This window comes from Felis catus, chromosome C2, assembly GCF_018350175.1.
Source record: "Felis catus isolate Fca126 chromosome C2, F.catus_Fca126_mat1.0, whole genome shotgun sequence".
In the NCBI taxonomy this organism is placed as follows: Eukaryota; Metazoa; Chordata; class Mammalia; order Carnivora; family Felidae; genus Felis; species Felis catus.
In genome coordinates, this window is record NC_058376.1 from 95,969,915 (window position 1) to 95,987,185 (window position 17,271).

General features: G+C 38.1%; 1 protein-coding gene across 5 annotated transcripts in view; it reads left to right on the forward strand.

Moving 5' to 3' along the window:
* LRRC34 (leucine rich repeat containing 34) overlaps positions 1-14,739 on the forward strand; it is a 22,034-nt gene extending 7,295 nt beyond the window's left edge. For 3 of the 5 annotated variants that reach the window (XM_045037293.1, XM_006936272.5, XM_045037294.1), the window contains 10 exons: positions 970-1,090; positions 1,600-1,718; positions 1,819-1,883; positions 2,910-2,993; positions 6,123-6,251; positions 7,982-8,077; positions 10,876-11,030; positions 11,417-11,572; positions 12,552-12,678; positions 14,391-14,739. In XM_045037293.1, the coding sequence (XP_044893228.1) occupies positions 1,017-1,090; positions 1,600-1,718; positions 1,819-1,883; positions 2,910-2,993; positions 6,123-6,251; positions 7,982-8,077; positions 10,876-11,030; positions 11,417-11,572; positions 12,552-12,678; positions 14,391-14,594 (1,209 nt within the window). In that variant the 5' untranslated portion in view covers positions 970-1,016 and the 3' untranslated portion in view covers positions 14,595-14,739. The remainder of the gene's footprint in view (positions 1-969; positions 1,091-1,599; positions 1,719-1,818; positions 1,884-2,909; positions 2,994-6,122; positions 6,252-7,981; positions 8,078-10,875; positions 11,031-11,416; positions 11,573-12,551; positions 12,679-14,390) is intronic. The other 2 variants (XM_045037292.1, XM_045037295.1) reach the window with 2 other exon arrangements.
* The last annotated feature ends 2,532 nt before the right edge of the window (positions 14,740-17,271 follow it).

Genomic DNA, 17,271 nt, shown 5'->3' on the forward strand with positions numbered 1-17,271 from the left:
ATGAAAAACTAAGACCTTTAAAGAAAGCAGCAGGTGTAACAAAGGAGAGAGTTCAACTCCTGCTTTGTTTCAGTCTTCTTTGTTAAGGGCTGAACAGAGCAAAATCAATCTTTAGAAAGAGGAAAAGGGGGTGTCTGGGTGGCTCAAGTGTCCAAATTGGGCTCAGGTCATGATCCCACAGTTTGTGGGTTCGAGTCCCACATCAGGCTCGCTGGTGTCAGCACAGAGCCTGCTTTGGATCCTCTGTCCCCACGCTTCTGCCCCTCCCCACTGGTTCCTTCTCTCTCAAAATAAACTTAAAAAAAAAAAAAATAGAGGACATGGAAGGCTAGGGTAGGTGAAGAGCTGCTATGAGCCAGGCCTCCACTTAGTGTAAGGAGGAACTGACAGCTATATTCAAAGATGCATCAACCTGCATGGTAGAGAGGGTATCCAAGAAGCCTATGGGACGTGGTGATTTTTCAGATCTTTTTAAAGTTTAGATAGAATTGTCTTTATCTGAAGTCATGATAAGAAAGTGTGAGTCATCCTAACCTAAGGTGGCAGAGTGGAAAGAGGCTTTGGAGTCAGTTTTTATACTCTGCCCTCATTAGCTGTATGGTTTTGGACAAAATATTTAATTTTTATGAATATCCTGTTCCTCAGCTACCAGGCCTGTAGTTCTCCCTTTGTGTCGCTTCCCAGTTAGTGTCTGCCTACCCTCAGTGGGGGCTTCTATGGCTCTTGTTCGAACGGCATTTTCATTCGCCTCGATTCCTTCTGTTTTCCCCCTCTTGCTCTTAACCCCATCTCCTTTTCTTCCTTACCCCTGACTCTATTCACATACACATTCGTATCTTTGGAAGAAGTGTAATTTTTTTTTTTTTTTTTTTTTTTTTTTTGCGGGGGGCAGGGGGAAGGTGTAGAGGGAAAGGGAAAGGTCCCGGTATAATTCACATTGTGAAGAGTAATGCACTACTTTTTCAAAAGTTCCAGAAATTATTGCCAGTCTCCAGGAAGACTATTATAATCTATGTATGGAAAAGTCCAGGAAAATTAATTCCTTTGTATGGCATCTACTCCAGGAAGTGGATGAAGAAATTGAAAAGGGGTAAGGAAGGCAAATACTTGATTACATAAGTAATATTCACTGATAATCATCTGTGTGAAAATCCTGGAATACTGAGTGATTTGTTTAAAGCCACTTGCAAATCCTTTTTAAAATGGACGTACTTTTTGATTTAGAGAGGTAAATGATGGACAGCGTTAGTCCCAGAGGTAGTGGAGTATATGGGGACGAACACGAGACCAGTGGCTCTCGGCTCCAGATTTGTGCTGAACTCCTGTGGGCTGGATTTATTTATGAAAATCGTTGAAGTCTTTGATGTCATTATCTGTCAAGTGGAGATACATTGTTTTGTGTGTGTGTGAGAAAAATTCTATAATATAAAAGTGTCTGTAAAATCTGTAGAATATTCAGCCCTCTTAAGTTACTTGCTGTAAATCTATATTGTGACACATACTCGGTTTCAGTAAATGCTATTCATGACGTTACTATTTACACACGAGGGAAAAAGTGCTTTTATTTCTTTACTGGGTTTCTTTTTTGTATTTTAACAGATTGGAAGGAATCACATTAAACATTCCTGGTAACAGTCGCTTAATGCCAGTAGAAAGAATAACAGGTGAAGATTTTTGGATCCTTTCCAGAATTTTAAAGAAGAATCCATATATTAATGGTATATGCTTCCTTAAGAATCGTTGCCTCTTGCTTTCATTTTCCTGATTTTAATTATTCATTATAAGGAATATCTGCCTCTATTCATCCGTGTTCTCCAGGTTTGGATGTTAGATATAACCTCATGAGTGATGTTGGTGCATACTATGCTGCAAGACTGCTTCAGGTATTTTACTGCAACATGTTCTCAGTTCTTTTTGTTTTCTCCCAGGAGTCAGTTAAGAACCAGTCCTTTCTTTGGAATGTGCAGAGTTTGAGTACCCTAAGCCTGCTAAGTTAACCCTTTATTACAGACTTCACTTTGGAACTGCCCAGGCTGAAGTGCTGCATTATGGTTGCATTTTATTTAAGAAATACAGTGTGGTCAACAAAACAAAACAAAACAAAAAACGTGTGGTCCACCAATCAGATAGGTGTACTTTAAGAAAAGGCCCTTGTTCCAACCTCAAGACGATAGGCAAATATGTGTATGTGTCTGTTTTTTCAGTTAAAATGTTTAAGGCAGCATATATCACTTACTACCTCTCTTGAATTTGCTTTTTTTAAGTTCTTACTTGTCCCAATCTCAACTGCTAAACATGTTTCCAATGAGCTTAAAAGTGATTTTAAAATTCTCCTATCCATGAGATAGCATACAACGTAAGGACAGAGTGAAGATTAAAAAAGAATATAAACTAAATAATTTATTCTCAACAATTACAAAAATGCTGCAAAAGTCATCAAAATGTTGTTTACAGTGAAACCACCTAGCCTCATGGCACACCCACAAAGTGATAGTTTTGCAAAATGTCCAGGTCCTGACCTTGCACTATATTTATAACACTTGAAATACACTGAAAACCCACCTGTGTATTTATCAGTAGACTACTGGTACCTAGAGCTCCTGAGTCCTCTTTTGCAAACTTGTACACTCATACTTTGCAAGCACATTCATACTTTGAATCACTGATCAAAAAAGAATGTGGTCGTTTTCTTTCATTTACATTGCAGTTATGTTTAAATGAGAATGGTAATCTCTACCCCCTCCCCTGGCCCTTAATGGTAGTTTCTTTTGCTGGACTTACAGATTTTCTATGTTGCAAAGATTTTCTTTGGAGGTGAATACTTTTATTTAAATAAAGCAGCTCCTAGATTGATTTGTTTCCTAATAATTGCATTCCTAATAATAGTTTCTTTTCTCTCCTTATTATAGAAACAACATAAACTCATTTATTTAAATCTTATGTTTAATGATATTGGGCCCGAAGGTGGAGAATTGATTGCTAAAGCACTACATGTAAGCATTTAAATACCTTAAACCAACATTTTCTTTGGGAATTTTAACTTCTGATAGCTTGTAATCAACGTAATAAAATATCACTGTGAACTTACATTATGCAAATATGTACTTTTATTGCACTTCGATGTATTAAAATGTAATATTACAAGCACTTTTGAACTCAGTTAAAAAAAATGATTATTTATGTATTTTGAGAGAGTGAGTGAGCAGGGGAGGGACAAAGAAGAAGGGAAAGAGAGAGAATCCCAAGCAGGCTCCACATTGCCAGCATAGAGCCCGATGTGGGGATCAAACCCATGAACCGTGAGATCATGACCTGAGCCAAAACCAAGAATCAGACACTTAACTCACTGAGCCACCCAGGTACCCCGAAAAATAAACAGCTCTATTGAGGTATAATTCACATACATAAAAATTTTTTTCCATAAAAATTTACCTTTAAGGTGTTCAGCTCTGTGGGTCTTTGTGTATTCAGAATTGTGCAACTATCACTGCCTATTTTTAGAACTTTTCATCCCCCAAAGATGCCGCAAAGCCATTAGCAACCCTTCTGTATGCTTCTTTCACTCCCCAGTGAGTGTTCATCCATATTGTAACATACTTCATTCCTTCTTATTGCCCAATAATATTCCATGATTTGGATATATCCTATTTTGTTCATCTATCAGTTAAAGGACATTTGGGTTTCCACTTTTTGTCTATAATAATGTGAATTATATATAATAATGAGAATATTTGCACATTTTTGTGTGCATAGGTTTTCCATTTCCTTGGGTATATACCTAGGAGTGAAACTGCTAGATCATTTGGTAATGGTGTTCAACATCTTGAGAAACTGCCAAACTGTTTTCCAAAGTGGCTGTCCCTTTTTATGATTCCACCAGCAATGTGGAGTGTTTTAATTTCTCTACATCCTCACCAGCACTTGTTACTGTCTTGATTTTAGCCATCCTGGTGGATATGAAGAGGTTTTGTGGTTTTGATTCGCATTTCCCTCATGAATAATGATGTTGAGCATCTTTGCATGTGCCATTCTTTGGAGAAACGTCTATTCGGTGCCCATTTTTAAATGGTTTTTAGTTGTCTTTTTAAACTGTGAGAGTTCTGGGGCGCCTGGTTGGCTCAGTCGGTTGAGCATCCGACTTCAGCTCAGGTCACGATCTCGCGGTCCGTGAGTTCGAGCCCCGCGTCGGGCTCTGGGCTGATGGCTCAGAGCCTGGAGCCTGCTTCCGATTCTGTGTCTCCCTCTCTCTCTGCCCCTCCCCCGTTCATGCTCTGTCTCTCTCTGTCTGAAACGTTAAAAAAAAAAAATTATAAACTGTGAGAGTTCTTTACATGTTCTGGATGTAAGTCCCTTATCAGATACATGAGTTGCAAATGTTTTCTCTCATTCTGTAGTTTAGGTTGCCTTTTCACTTCCTTAATGGTGTCTGTCCTTTGAAGCACAAAATTATTTAATTTTGATAAAGTTCGATTTATTTTTTCTTTTGTTGTTTGTGCTTTTGTTGTTATATCTAAGAAGGCTTTGCTTAACTCGAAGTCATGAAGATTTACACTTGCGTATTCTAACAGTTTTGTTTTAGCTCTTTCATTTAGTTATTTGATCCATCTTGAGTCAATTTTTGTATATGATGTGAGGTGGGAGTCTAACCTCATTCTTCTGCATGTGGATATCCAGTTGTCCCAATACTATTTAAGACTGTTCTTCCCCATTAATTTTCTCGATCGATTATAAATGGCTTATTTCTCTATTCTTCATTCTATTAACCTGTATTTTGATCCTTATGCCAGTCCCACACTATCTTGATTACTGTAGTTTGTAGCCAGTTCTGAAGTCAAGAAGCATAGGTCCTTTCTGTTTCAAGATGTGCTGGTCCCTTGCATTTCCGTATGAAATTTAAGATCAGTTTATCAAGTTCTGCAAGAAAAACAAGGATTTTTGAGAGGAATTGCTTTCAGTCTTTAGATCAGTTTGGGGAGTATTGCCATCTTAACAGTATTAAGTCTTCTGATCCACGAACATGGGAAGGGTTTCCATTTACTTAGGTTTTTCATTTCCTTCAACAGTGCTTTGTTTTTAACGTACAAGTCTTGCTTTTGCTAAATTTATTCCTAATGTTTTATTCTTTTTGATGCTATTGTAAATGGGATAACCTTAATTTCAGTTTTGGTTTGTTCATTGCTAGTGTGTAGAAATACGATTAAAAAAATACACACACACACACACACACACACTTGGTCTTTTGCCCTGCAGTCTCACTGAACTCACTAGTTCTAACAGCTTTTTTGGTGGATTCCTTTGGATTTTCCATAAATAAGATCACATTATATGCAGAGATGGTTTTACTTCTTTTCCAATCTGGATGCCTTTTTTGTTTCTTTTCCTTGCCTAATTGCTTGGTCTAGAATCTCCAGTACAATATTAAATAGAAGTGTTAACAGTAGACCTCCTTGCCTTCTTCCTGCCCTTAAGGGGTTTGGATTAACTTTAAAGATAACTATTTGCACTTGCATGTCTTCTGATATTTACTCATCAGCATATTGAAATGTCTGTAGTTTTGTGAAAGAATTATCAAAAGAGTGGAATGAGAGGAGTTAAACTTTGCAAATGTTTGAGAAATTATATTCCTTTAGAAGTGATACAGGGAGAATATGGAATGAGTACTTAATGGGTATAGTGTCTCCTTTTGAGGAGGTAATAAAAATACTTTGGAACTAGCTATGTGATGGCCGTATAACACTGTGAATCTATTAAAAGCCAGTGAATTGTACACTTTAAAATGGTTAACTTTGGGTTATGTGAATTTCACCTCAAAAAAAAAAAAAGTGGCATAATTTTGTTAGAAAACAAACTTATAGATTTCCCAGTGAAAGGAAAATTTATTAAAATCTGCTTCATTTACTGGGCATTTTTGGGCATCTGTTTCCGGGGCATTCTCTCCACTAAAAAATTAAGCTAGATTTTTATGCTATGAGTAGCTGAATGGTACCCTTAAGGAGTGTATCCTCTTCTGTCTTCATGAAAAACTGAGGAGTCTACAAATAGTAATATAGTCTAACTCACGTAATCAAACAAGAATTCTGTGGACTAAAATTTAACGAAGTTTTGGTTCTTTTCCTTTTCAGAAGAATACAACTCTGAAATACCTAAGAATGACTGGAAACAAGATTGAAAATAAAGGTGGAATGTTTTTTGCTGCGATGCTGCAAATTAATTCATCCCTAGAAAAATTAGATCTGGGTGACTGTGATCTGGTGAGTAAAATGGTTATAAGAAATATTGCCTAGGTACTGCGTCATTCTCCCTGGAAACCAGGATAAGTAATTGTTAAAGAGACCAGCTAAATGACCATCTTAGGAATGATTAAGCTTTCCCCTAATATCAGAGAAAAAGGTTTTTTTTTTTTTTTTTATATACTATTAGGCATAATAGTGCTATTAATAAAATCAGATTGTATTTATTATAGAGGAATACTTAGAATAAAATTCTTCCTAAGCTTCCATCTATAACCCTTCTTAACCTATATGGGATCTTTTGAGAAAAAAGATGGTGGTGTTTTCTGTTGTTATTGTTTCTTATTAAAAAAAAAAATGCTACTTCATTAGAAAGCTTATATTCCAGTTGGGAAAACATCAATAAAGAGAAAAGTGCTACAAAGATTGCCAAGTAGGAGGTAATCTTCAGGATAGGGTAGTTTCTAATATCTGAGGAGGTAACACTTGGTCATGAAGGATGAGGAAAAACTGCCTTGGAAAGCATCCATGGCAGAACATTCAAGTCAGGGGTCCAACACATACAGACTCTAAGATAGTGCTGCCCCAAGTGTTGTATGGGTGGCATTACTAGTACAGACTGAGGCGATTTTAATACTAATGTATTTATTTTTACAAATGCTTATTTTGAGGAATTTACTTATTTTAAGGTTTTCCATTTATAGTAGTGACAGTTTTAAAATAAGATGGAAAAAGTGAATTGATTTAATGGAAAACTATTAAGTAAATAATAAAACTGACACCCAAATATAGCAAAAATCATGAGAGGTACATGAGTAATGAAATACTGACTTCGCAGGTTTTAAGAACTCAAAAGCCAGAGTGGATGAGGGAGTTAAGAGTATCTCAAAATGAAGGCAGAGGTTTGCAGAGGCCAGATCCAGCAATGTTGTATGGGTTGCGGGTCATACATCAGGGGAAGAGGGGATTGTTACAAATATGTGTCATGGAAAGGCTTTGAGAAGTGATGTTATCTGATTGGTCCTTTAAAAAGATCTCTGGTTTCTCTGTTGGGGAATTAGAGAGTGACAGAGGAAGCTCACAGACCATTTAGGAAGTTACTACAGTAGTCCAGGTGACGATAAGGACTGGGGTTGGGGTGGTGTGGCACCCAGATGGGCTCATTTGAGACATCTTTTGGAGACAGAATCTCTTAAGACTTACTGATTAATTGGATGGGAGGGTGAGTGGAGTGGCGGAGTGCAAGGAAGCCCAGGTTTTCTGGTGTAACACCTGGGTGTGGTCGGTGGTGTCCATCACAGAAATGGGGAAGAATTAGGCCCTTTCAATAAGGTAAAGAGGGAGGCCTGTGGAAGCTGTGAAAAATGGATTAGTAAATCTTTGCCACAACTCACACAGAGGGTTCAAGTATGCATAACACTTGCAGTGTTCTCAGTAGTGCAGAGTGCTAGCTGGGACCCACGTGTGTATCTATGTATCTGAGGTCTGTCTGCAACACACAGTACCTTGAGGACTTAGCAAACCTGGAGGTAAACATCCTAGGAAATGGACTGTGAAACTTTCAGAACTCCCCATCATGTTACAGATTTTAGGCCAGGGAGAAAAGAACACAGTGATCATTCATTTCTGAATTTGACCACGCAAGGTTTACAATTCAAAATACAATTTATTTAACTGAATCCAGATTACTGATTTTGAAATAGGGACGTTAAATATGTTGTCAGTTTCCTTAATGAATTTATTGTTTTTAGGGAATGCAAAGTGTGATAGCATTTGCTACAGTCCTAACTCAAAACCAAACAATTAAGGGAATAAACCTAAACCGACCTATACTGTATGGTGAACAGGTATGTATTCAAAGTGATGACAGCTAATATTATTATATGTGAATAAAACGAAGGTACTATTTATTGAAGGTTATGTCAAGGTTCATGAATGCATTATATTTTTAGAATTAACTGCATTTACAAACAAAAGCTTACTTGAAGAAAAATTGAGTCATGATTTTAGATGTTGCTTATTTAAGCAGTAAACATGTTTTTTTTTTTTCTTGTAAACTCAGATTAACAGTGAGTAAACCTGTAGAGAGGCAAAGTAGTTCAGACAAGAACAAATGATTAAAGTTTTATTTTTTTTTTAATTTTTAATGTTTATTTTTGAGAGAGAGAGAGAGAGAGAGAGAGAGAGAGAGAGAACAAGTGGAAGAGGGGCAGCGAAAGAGGCAGGGAGAGAGGAAGACACACAATCCAAAGCAGGTTCCAGGCTCTGAGCTGTCAGCACAGAGCCTCATGTGTGATCTCACCCACAAACCGTGAGATCATGACCTAAGCTGAAGTCGGATGCTTAACCTACTGAGCCACCCAGGTGCCCCCAAATGATTCAAGTTTTAAAGGCTGGATTATAAAAGCTCAGTGTAAATTGTTTTGTTGTCTGTTATATTGGTATCACTAAACCACTTTTGAAATTATGAGTAATGGCAGAATGTGAGTGAATAGCAGCCTGGGAAGTCTGGACTTGATCCTATAGGTAAGCTACCTACTGGAGACAAGATGAGGGAAAACATGGTACCTGCTGTCAAGGCTTCTCCTTATTCCTTTAACATTCTTTTAGAAGTGGCAGAGAAGGTTCTCAGATTGAGGATGTGACCTATGAAGGCTAAATCAAAATTTTCTGGATTAAATCCTCAAAGAAATAAGTGTGTTAAACTATATGAAATCACATCAGAAGCACGATTCCTCTTGTGTGTCGAGTGTTGTCGTCATTCCCACATCTGAGAATTATGAAAAGCCCAAAGGCCTTTTTCAGGTCCAAGCCCTTGCTCTCAGCCTGGTGCTGAGAGTTTAGCCAAACTCTAGCCTGCTTTCTATTCCTAAGGCAGCCACCAACCACCCTCTCTCTCCCTGTGAGCACTAGTTTCTTCAGTGGCTGTGGAGTAGAATCCTCATGTGCTTCCTCATACTGTGCTGTTCCCAAACATAAGCCTGCAAACCTGTTCCATTTAATGAATTCCATTTATCTGGGGAGCTTGGAAAGATACTGATGCCAGGCATCATCTTAGGCAAATTGTCAAACTCAGTGAATTGACCTAAAAACTCTTTACTATTTCTGATTCTAGTTCCGTCCCTTAATAAGGGTGGTCACGCGACCGAATTTCTTGACCTAAAAAAAAATGCAAAGCATAAAACACAAATATGTATCATGTCCTCTGTTTCAGGCACCATGCAGAGCAATATTTGGCCTCGTAAGTGATCAGTTTGCATTTGTTAAGATCCTAAACTATAGCTTCCTTTGGGTGTATCTATTTCAGTGTCAGCAATAATTTAAGATACAGGATTACAGAACACTGAATAATAATAAATGCTTTGCAGTGTTCTATAGAACACTTATTTGGGGCCACGTACTTTTTTACTAACTTAATTCTGTGAGGGAAGTAGAACTTTATCTGTTTTACAGGAAAGGAAACTTGAGACTCAGCTAGATGAAATAATTTGCTCAAAGTCATACAGCTAGTATAATGCAAGTATCTGGACAGTTTTAAGGGTATTTTGAGAGCAAGAGAGCGCACGCAAACAGGGAAGGGGCAGAGAGAGGGGAGAGAGAGAGATCCCAAGCGGGCTCTGCACTGTATGCAGAGAGCCCATTGTGGGGCTTGAACTCATGAACTGTGAGATCGTGACCTGAGCCAAAATCAAGAGTCAGACACTTTATCGACTGAGCCACCCAGGCACCCCTGGACAGTTTTATTATAAAGCTCGTATACTTTTATTATAAAACTCATGTACTATCTGCTATTGCCACGTGGTCTCGTGTAAATTTTAAAGTTTTTCTCAAAGTAGGTTTTTCTCAGAGTATTATGTAGAAGTACGTAATTTGAGCATAGTTATCCATGTTTGTATTCAGCATTTCCAATGACTGTAAAACTTATAAATACAGCAATCAAGCAAGAGGACTTCTTACCATAAAATACTCTGACCCATTCATTTCAAGACTCTGACTCTTAAAAATTTAAAGTGCTTGGTATTCAAATCCTCATTGAGGCTATATACCTTTTGCCTGGAAGCAGCTAGATTTTGGAATTAAAAATTAAGTCTTCCAGTGACTAGAAGAGTAAAACATATTTAGAAATTTGGGATGATTATAAAAGGGAAGAACTAGATATCACAGGATTAATGAGTGTTTTTAAATAGAATCAACATTGGGAAATGTGTATTTTGTCTAAAGACTTTGAAGAGTAGGAATCAAGAGAAAAGTTCAGGAACATATGGAGGGTGTAAGAAAAATTTAGAGACCGAGAGGACAACAATAAGGGGGCTTAATATGCTCAATATATCATGGGACCAGGTTTGTTTTTTTTTTTTTCCACCTGGAATGATTGTTTAGGATTATGCCTTTTTAAAACCAGCCTCTTTTACTTTACATCACTTAGTCACTGTACCTTGCAAGTGCCTACTGTCTATTTTTAAAATAAGGTATCATTTGTGGCAAAAATGATTTTTCTTAAAAGCCAAGCCAAAACAAATGAAAATTACAGACTAATAGCCTTGATATTTTTTTAAAAGCTAATTTAAATAACTTAGCATATGTTTGGAATAAACAGGTACAGCTTCAAAATTGTATTTTAGAAAATGATTTTACCTACTTTTAGGAAGAGTCCACAGTTCATCTAGGCCACATGTTGAAAGAAAATCACTGCCTTGTTGCACTACACGTGTGTAAGCATAATATGAAAAACTGTGGAATAAAACAATTATGCGATGCACTGTATCTGAATAGAAGCCTACGCTACCTTGATGTGAGCTGGTAAGTGATAATACATTAATCCAGAAGTCCTGGGAATAATCTATGTAAACATTTACAGTACATAGGATACGCCGTTAGATACTAATTCCAAAGATCAGAAAATGCAACCATTGTTGTCAACTTTTTATCCTAAGTCTTAGTATTTAGCTTATACTGATATTGTATCTCCTACAACGTGAATGAGCAATTTAATCACGAGTAATCCAGAATGAAAGTAACATCTTATAGCAAATTTTCATTAACTTTTTGGGAAATTGAGTGATTAAAATCTTTTAGTGAACGAGAAAGTACTGTTCTATATAACAATTCCGAGGCCTGTTAATCTCTATGAATAAAAGAAGAATACTTCATATTTTCAAATGTAACATGTATTTTTCCTTTCCCAGCAATAAAATAACTCGTGATGGAATGGTGTGTTTGGCTGACGTACTGAAAAGCAATACTACTCTGGAAGTAATAGATCTTTCTTTTAACAGAATAGAAGATGTAGGAGCAAAGTATCTCAGTGAAACTCTTGCTTCACACAACAGGAGTCTTAAAGCGTTAGTATCGCTATATATTTAATCAAAATAACAAAAATTTAAACCTTTAAAACACTAACCTCAAGCCCTTTAACTCAAGATGCATGATGAAATATAAAAATACTTTCTAAACTGACATATTAAACATTTCAATTTCTTTTTCAAAAGTAATGTCTTTTTTTTTTAATGTTTATTTTTGAGCGAGGGAGAGAGAGACACACAGAGTGTGAGCAGGGGAGGGGGCAGAGGGAGAGGGAGACACAAATCTGAAGCAGGCTCCAGGCTCTGAGCTGTTAGCACAGAGTCTGACATGGGGCTCGAACTCACGAACCACGAGATCATGATCTGAGCCGAAGTCGGCCACTTAACTGACTGAGAGCCACCCAGGCATCCCCAAAAGTAATGTCTATTAAAAATTATATTGATTCTAATTATGATCGATTCAAGACTGAGAGAATTCTTACTGCCTATAGTATTTACCCTGAATTCTATAGAAAAATCACAATCATTCAATATGACCAAGACTTAAAAAATAAAAAAAATACTACTTGGATGACTTAATCCTGAAGGGCGTATTTGTAATCCACCCCAAACATTTACTGAATGATATAAAACGGCCTATTGATTCTAAAATGTAGGTAGCTCTACTAGGTACATGAAGCATCCAATTAGAGAACTAAGTTTCTTGGATTTTAGGATTACATCAGATGCTGAAGAGTAATGCCAAGATTTTACAGCATAAAATTCAACAAGGGTGCCTGGGTGGCTCAGTGGGGTAAGTGACCAACTTCAGCTCAGGTCATGATGTCAGGCTTCGTGAGTTTGAGCCCTGCATCGAGCTCTCTGCTGTAAGTGCAGAGCCTACTTCGGGTCCTCTATCTCCCCCTCTCTTAAAATAACAAACTTAGAAAGAAATGTAATAAATGTTGGCTAACTTATGCATCTTCTTTGTGAAAGTATTTACTGGTTTCCAGGGTTATTACTTCTTGTTTCTCCCTAGGTTGTCAGTAGTCAACAACAACATAAAGGGAGAAGGACTTGTTGCACTTTCACAGTCCATGAAAACAAACCCCATACTCTCTAATGTCTACATTTGGGGAAACAAATTTGATGAAGCTACATGTGTGGTATGTTTTGTTTTGTTTTCTTTCTTCTTCACTGAAGGCTTTTTCTGGGGTCTTCTCTATAACATCAGACATTTACAGGTAGCCTTAGAAATGATTGTAACATATTGGGGCACCTGGGTGGCTCAGTGGGTTAAGCGTCTGACTCTTGATTTCAGCTCAGGTCATGATCTCAGTTTGTTGAGTTGGAGCCCTGTGTCAGGCTCTGCACTGCCAGAGTGTAGCCTGCTTGGGATTCTCTCTCCCTCTCTCCCTCTCTCCTTCCCCTGCTCACTTGCTTGGTCTCTCTCTCTCTCAAAAATAAATATTAAAAGAATGATTACAAAATATAGTAAGACACTGCAGTTCTGATACATTTAAAAATAAACCCTAAAAATGACTGCAAAGTTCTGTGGTTGAAATAGCAAAATATCTCAAATACTACATATTAATATAAAGATCAATGAATGACACAGTCCCAACTCCTCCAAAGTTAAAACATTTTAAAAATCACAATTGTTGGGGCGCCTGGGTGGCGCAGTCAGTTAAGCGTCCGACTTCAGCCAGGTCACGATCTCGCGGTCCGTGAGGTCGAGCCCCGCGTCAGGCTCTGGGCTGATGGCTCGGAGCCTGGAGCCTGTTTCCGATTCTGTGTCTCCCTCTCTCTCTGCCCCTCCCCCGTTCATGCTCTGTCTCTCTCTGTCCCAAAAATAAAAACGTTGAAAAAAAAAATTAAAAAAAAAAAATCACAATTGTTGATTTATTCTAAATTTGATGCAGCAGTCTCTAATCTGCTGCCCAATAATTAAAGCAAGACATGGTTTTGGAGACCTACAGTTGCTTATGCAAATACAGCCCTTGATACTACTTTCAAAACAAAAAGCATAGTAACAAATAGTTTTGATTTGGAAAGAAGATGCTAAAAATCTCAATTTGCAAAAAGGCTATCCAAAACTACCACCAAAACGAGTAATAAAACATACTATTTAAATCTTGATTTTAGAAAAATATATTCTACACACTAGAATTTAGAAAAATATATTCTACACACTAGAAACTAAGGTGAGCTTGGAATAAAGCAGAAAGCAACTGAAGTTTTCTTTTACTGTCCACATTTCTGCCTATCTCTGTATACAATCTTACTGACAAGCCAGCTTAACATGTTTGTGTGATCTTACGTACGTACCAATGATCCGTGAGATAAACAAAGAAAATTCTACAATGAAAAAAGAATGGGGCTACCAGCCAGGCCACCATCTAATAATATGGAAATGGTCTCTTAGCCTCAGACTATAAGTGAGCTTCAGGGAGTTTATGAACTCCAGAGAGTTGGATGCCAAAATCTGATTATTTTTCTGAGAAATGGGTCCCTGGCCATCAAATTTTCAAGGGCATATACAACTCCTTATGTCCCTCATTTATGATCCCCTGTAGGAATTTTGACCATGGGACCTTTTGGCCCACAAAATCAGTAACAGTTGAGAATTGTTAATTCTGGAAGTCATAAAATGACAAAAAATACCTTAAAGCTTAGAAATAAATTTTGCAAGATTCTAATTTCATATTGAAATTAAGTGAACAAAAATCTATATGTGGAAAATAATAAAATTCAGTAATTTACTCAAAATATTTTAAACTGAAAATCAGTTCAGCTAATTTGAATATAGAAATTTAATTACGATAAATGAACAACCTATTTTATTAATGATAGTTTGTTCTTTTTTTAAAAATCACAGGCATATTCAGACTTAATTCAAACAGGCCGTCTAAAACCAGACAATACAGATGTGGAGCCATTTGTGGTGGATGGACATGTGTATCTTGCAGAAGTCTCCAATGGCCTTAAAAAGCATTATTACTGGAGGCCAACTTATGGAGAAGCTTGCAGTCAGTCATCTAATGCAGGTTCTATTCTTGTACCAGTAGGTCCAGATCTATGAAAAACAAGCTCTAAAATAATTTTCACTTATTTGCCTTATGTTAACATTTTATGGCCTACTACAGTTTTCGTTCATAAATTAGCACAAGCTACTTCTTGAAATGTGTAAAAGATATATTAAACTTTAACTGTCCATTGTGGAAAAACTGAGTAATATAATTTTTTAGAAGAAATTTTACAGGAGAGCAAAGATGGTAGAGCAGGAGAACCCTGAATTCACCTCATCCCACGGACATATCAAGGCAACTGCTCCACTCTGCAAACAACCTGAAGCCTGGCAGAACAGATCTTCCACAGCTAAACCCCTGGAGTGACTAGCCACAAAGGGGAAGGACATCACAGGCAAGGAGAAGCGACCCCACGCTGGATACCAATGGCCCTGGGGACTTGCACTGGGAAGTCCAGTCTCCATACTGTCTGGTTTTGAACATCAGTGGGGCTTAACTCCAGGAGAGCTGGAGGGCTATAGGAAACCAAGGCTCCACCCTCTAAAAACCAATACACTAAATAACTAAAAAGCAGTTTGAAAAGTGCCTGGGGTGTATGTGAGGGAGATTTGTTGCCTCATTTGAGGATGTATACAGGAGGGGCAGGAATCTACAGGAAATCTAGTAGCTTTCTCCAGGAAGGGAAGTGCTGGTGGCTGCCAGTTTTCCTGCCCCCTCCCAGCCTAGACAGCCGAACACTTATGGAAGCCAGTTCTGACATTCTCAACCTACCTTCCTAGCATGGTGTGCCCTGCCCTCTCCAAACTGCCCATGCCAGCAGGCACCCCTCCGAAGCAACTCTTGCTCTGGAGAGGAGGGAGCTAACCCCACACACCAGTGCGCCTGCAGTTGCTGTAGCTGCACTTCTCAGCTAGCTATAGAGGTTTGAGAAGGCCCTACCCGTCGATGTGTCTGCAGCAGTCACAGAGGCTCACTATAGACAGCTGGGCTACAGGCTAGCCCTGCCTACCAGCAAACCCACAGCTGCTACAACCAGGTCTCAGAGCCAGCCATATAGGAAGCAAGCCCGACCCACCAGTAAGCCCACAGCAAGCAAAGCAGATCACTGCAGATAGGCTGTCCACACGCTGTAGAGGCTGAAGCAGGGCTTATTAGCTGTGCAGGGGATAAGCGCTGCCCACCAGTGTATCCTCAACACTAGAGGATAATCACTGTAGTCAGCTGGGTAGAGGGCTAGCATCACCAACCAGCATGCCGGCATTAGTCACATATCAACCACAACAGGTTCTGGTGCCCAGGGAGGACTGTGCTACAGGGAACCATAGGACCCTTTCTACACAACGACACTACTTTCTAGACCTAAGAGAAGGAGCTGACCTAATTAATTCACAGAAACAGACAAGATGAGGAGACAGGAATAGGTCTCAAATGAAAGAAGGCAAAACCACAAAATAAGAGCTAATGAAACAGGTAAGCAATATGCCTGATAAGGAGTTCAAGGTAATGGCCATAAAGATACCAGACTTGAGAGAAGAATGGATGAACTCAGGGAGAACTTCAACACAGAGATATAAAATTTAAAAACTAGTCAGAGATAGAGAATAACTAAAATAAAAAAATGGGCTACAGGAAATCAGTGGAGTAGAGGATACAGATCTGATCAGTGATCTGGAAGACAGGATAATGGAAAACACCCAAGCTGAACAGCAAAAAGAAAAAGTAACACATGAGAATAAGTTAAGGGACCTCTCTGTGATCTATCAGTGTATGAACATTTGCATTATAGGGGGTTCCAGAAGGAGATGAGAGAAGGGGGACAGAAAACTTATTTGAAGAAATAACTGAAAACTACCTTAACCTGGGGAAGGAAACAGACATCCAGGTGCAAAAAGCAAAGAGAGCCTTACAGTGAACCCAAGGACATAGAATTAAAATGGCAATACATATAATTATGTATAATTATATGTATATAATACACACCAAGACATATAATTAAAATGACAAAAATTAAAAAGCAAATCCTAAAAGCAATAGAAAAGCAAACTTACATACATGGGAAACACCATAAGGCTATCATCTCATTTTCAGCAGAAACTCTACAGGCCAGAAGGGAGTGGCATAAAGTGCTGAAAGAAAAAAACCAACAAAACAACAAAACCCCCTGCAACCAAGACTACTCTATTCAGCAAAATTATCACTCAGAATTGAAGTAGAGACAGTATCCCAGACAAAAGTTAGAGTTCATCACTACTAAACTAGCTTTACAAGAAATGTTAATGGAAATTCTATAAACAGAAAGAGAAGGCCACAACCAGAAGAAAACTGAGAGGAGAAAATTTCACAGTACAAGCAAATATATAGTTAAGTTAGTAGATCAATCACTTATAGCTATAAAAATTAGTCAAGGGATACACAAAGAGAGGCAGAATATGATATATACATCAAACATGGAAATGGTAATAAAAATTGCATCAGAAGAATAAAATACCAGGGTGGCTGGCTCAGTTGGAAGAGCATATGACTCTTGATCTCAGGGTTGTGAATTTAAGCCCCACATTCAGTGTAGATACTTAAGAAAAAAAGAAAAAACTTAGGGGGCGCCTGGGTGGCTCAGTTAAGTGTCCAACTCTTGATTTCGGCTCAGGTCATGATTTCTTGGTTTGTGAATTTGAACCCTCCATCAGGCTCTATTATGTGTCTCCCTCTCTGCCCTTCCCCTGATTGCTATCT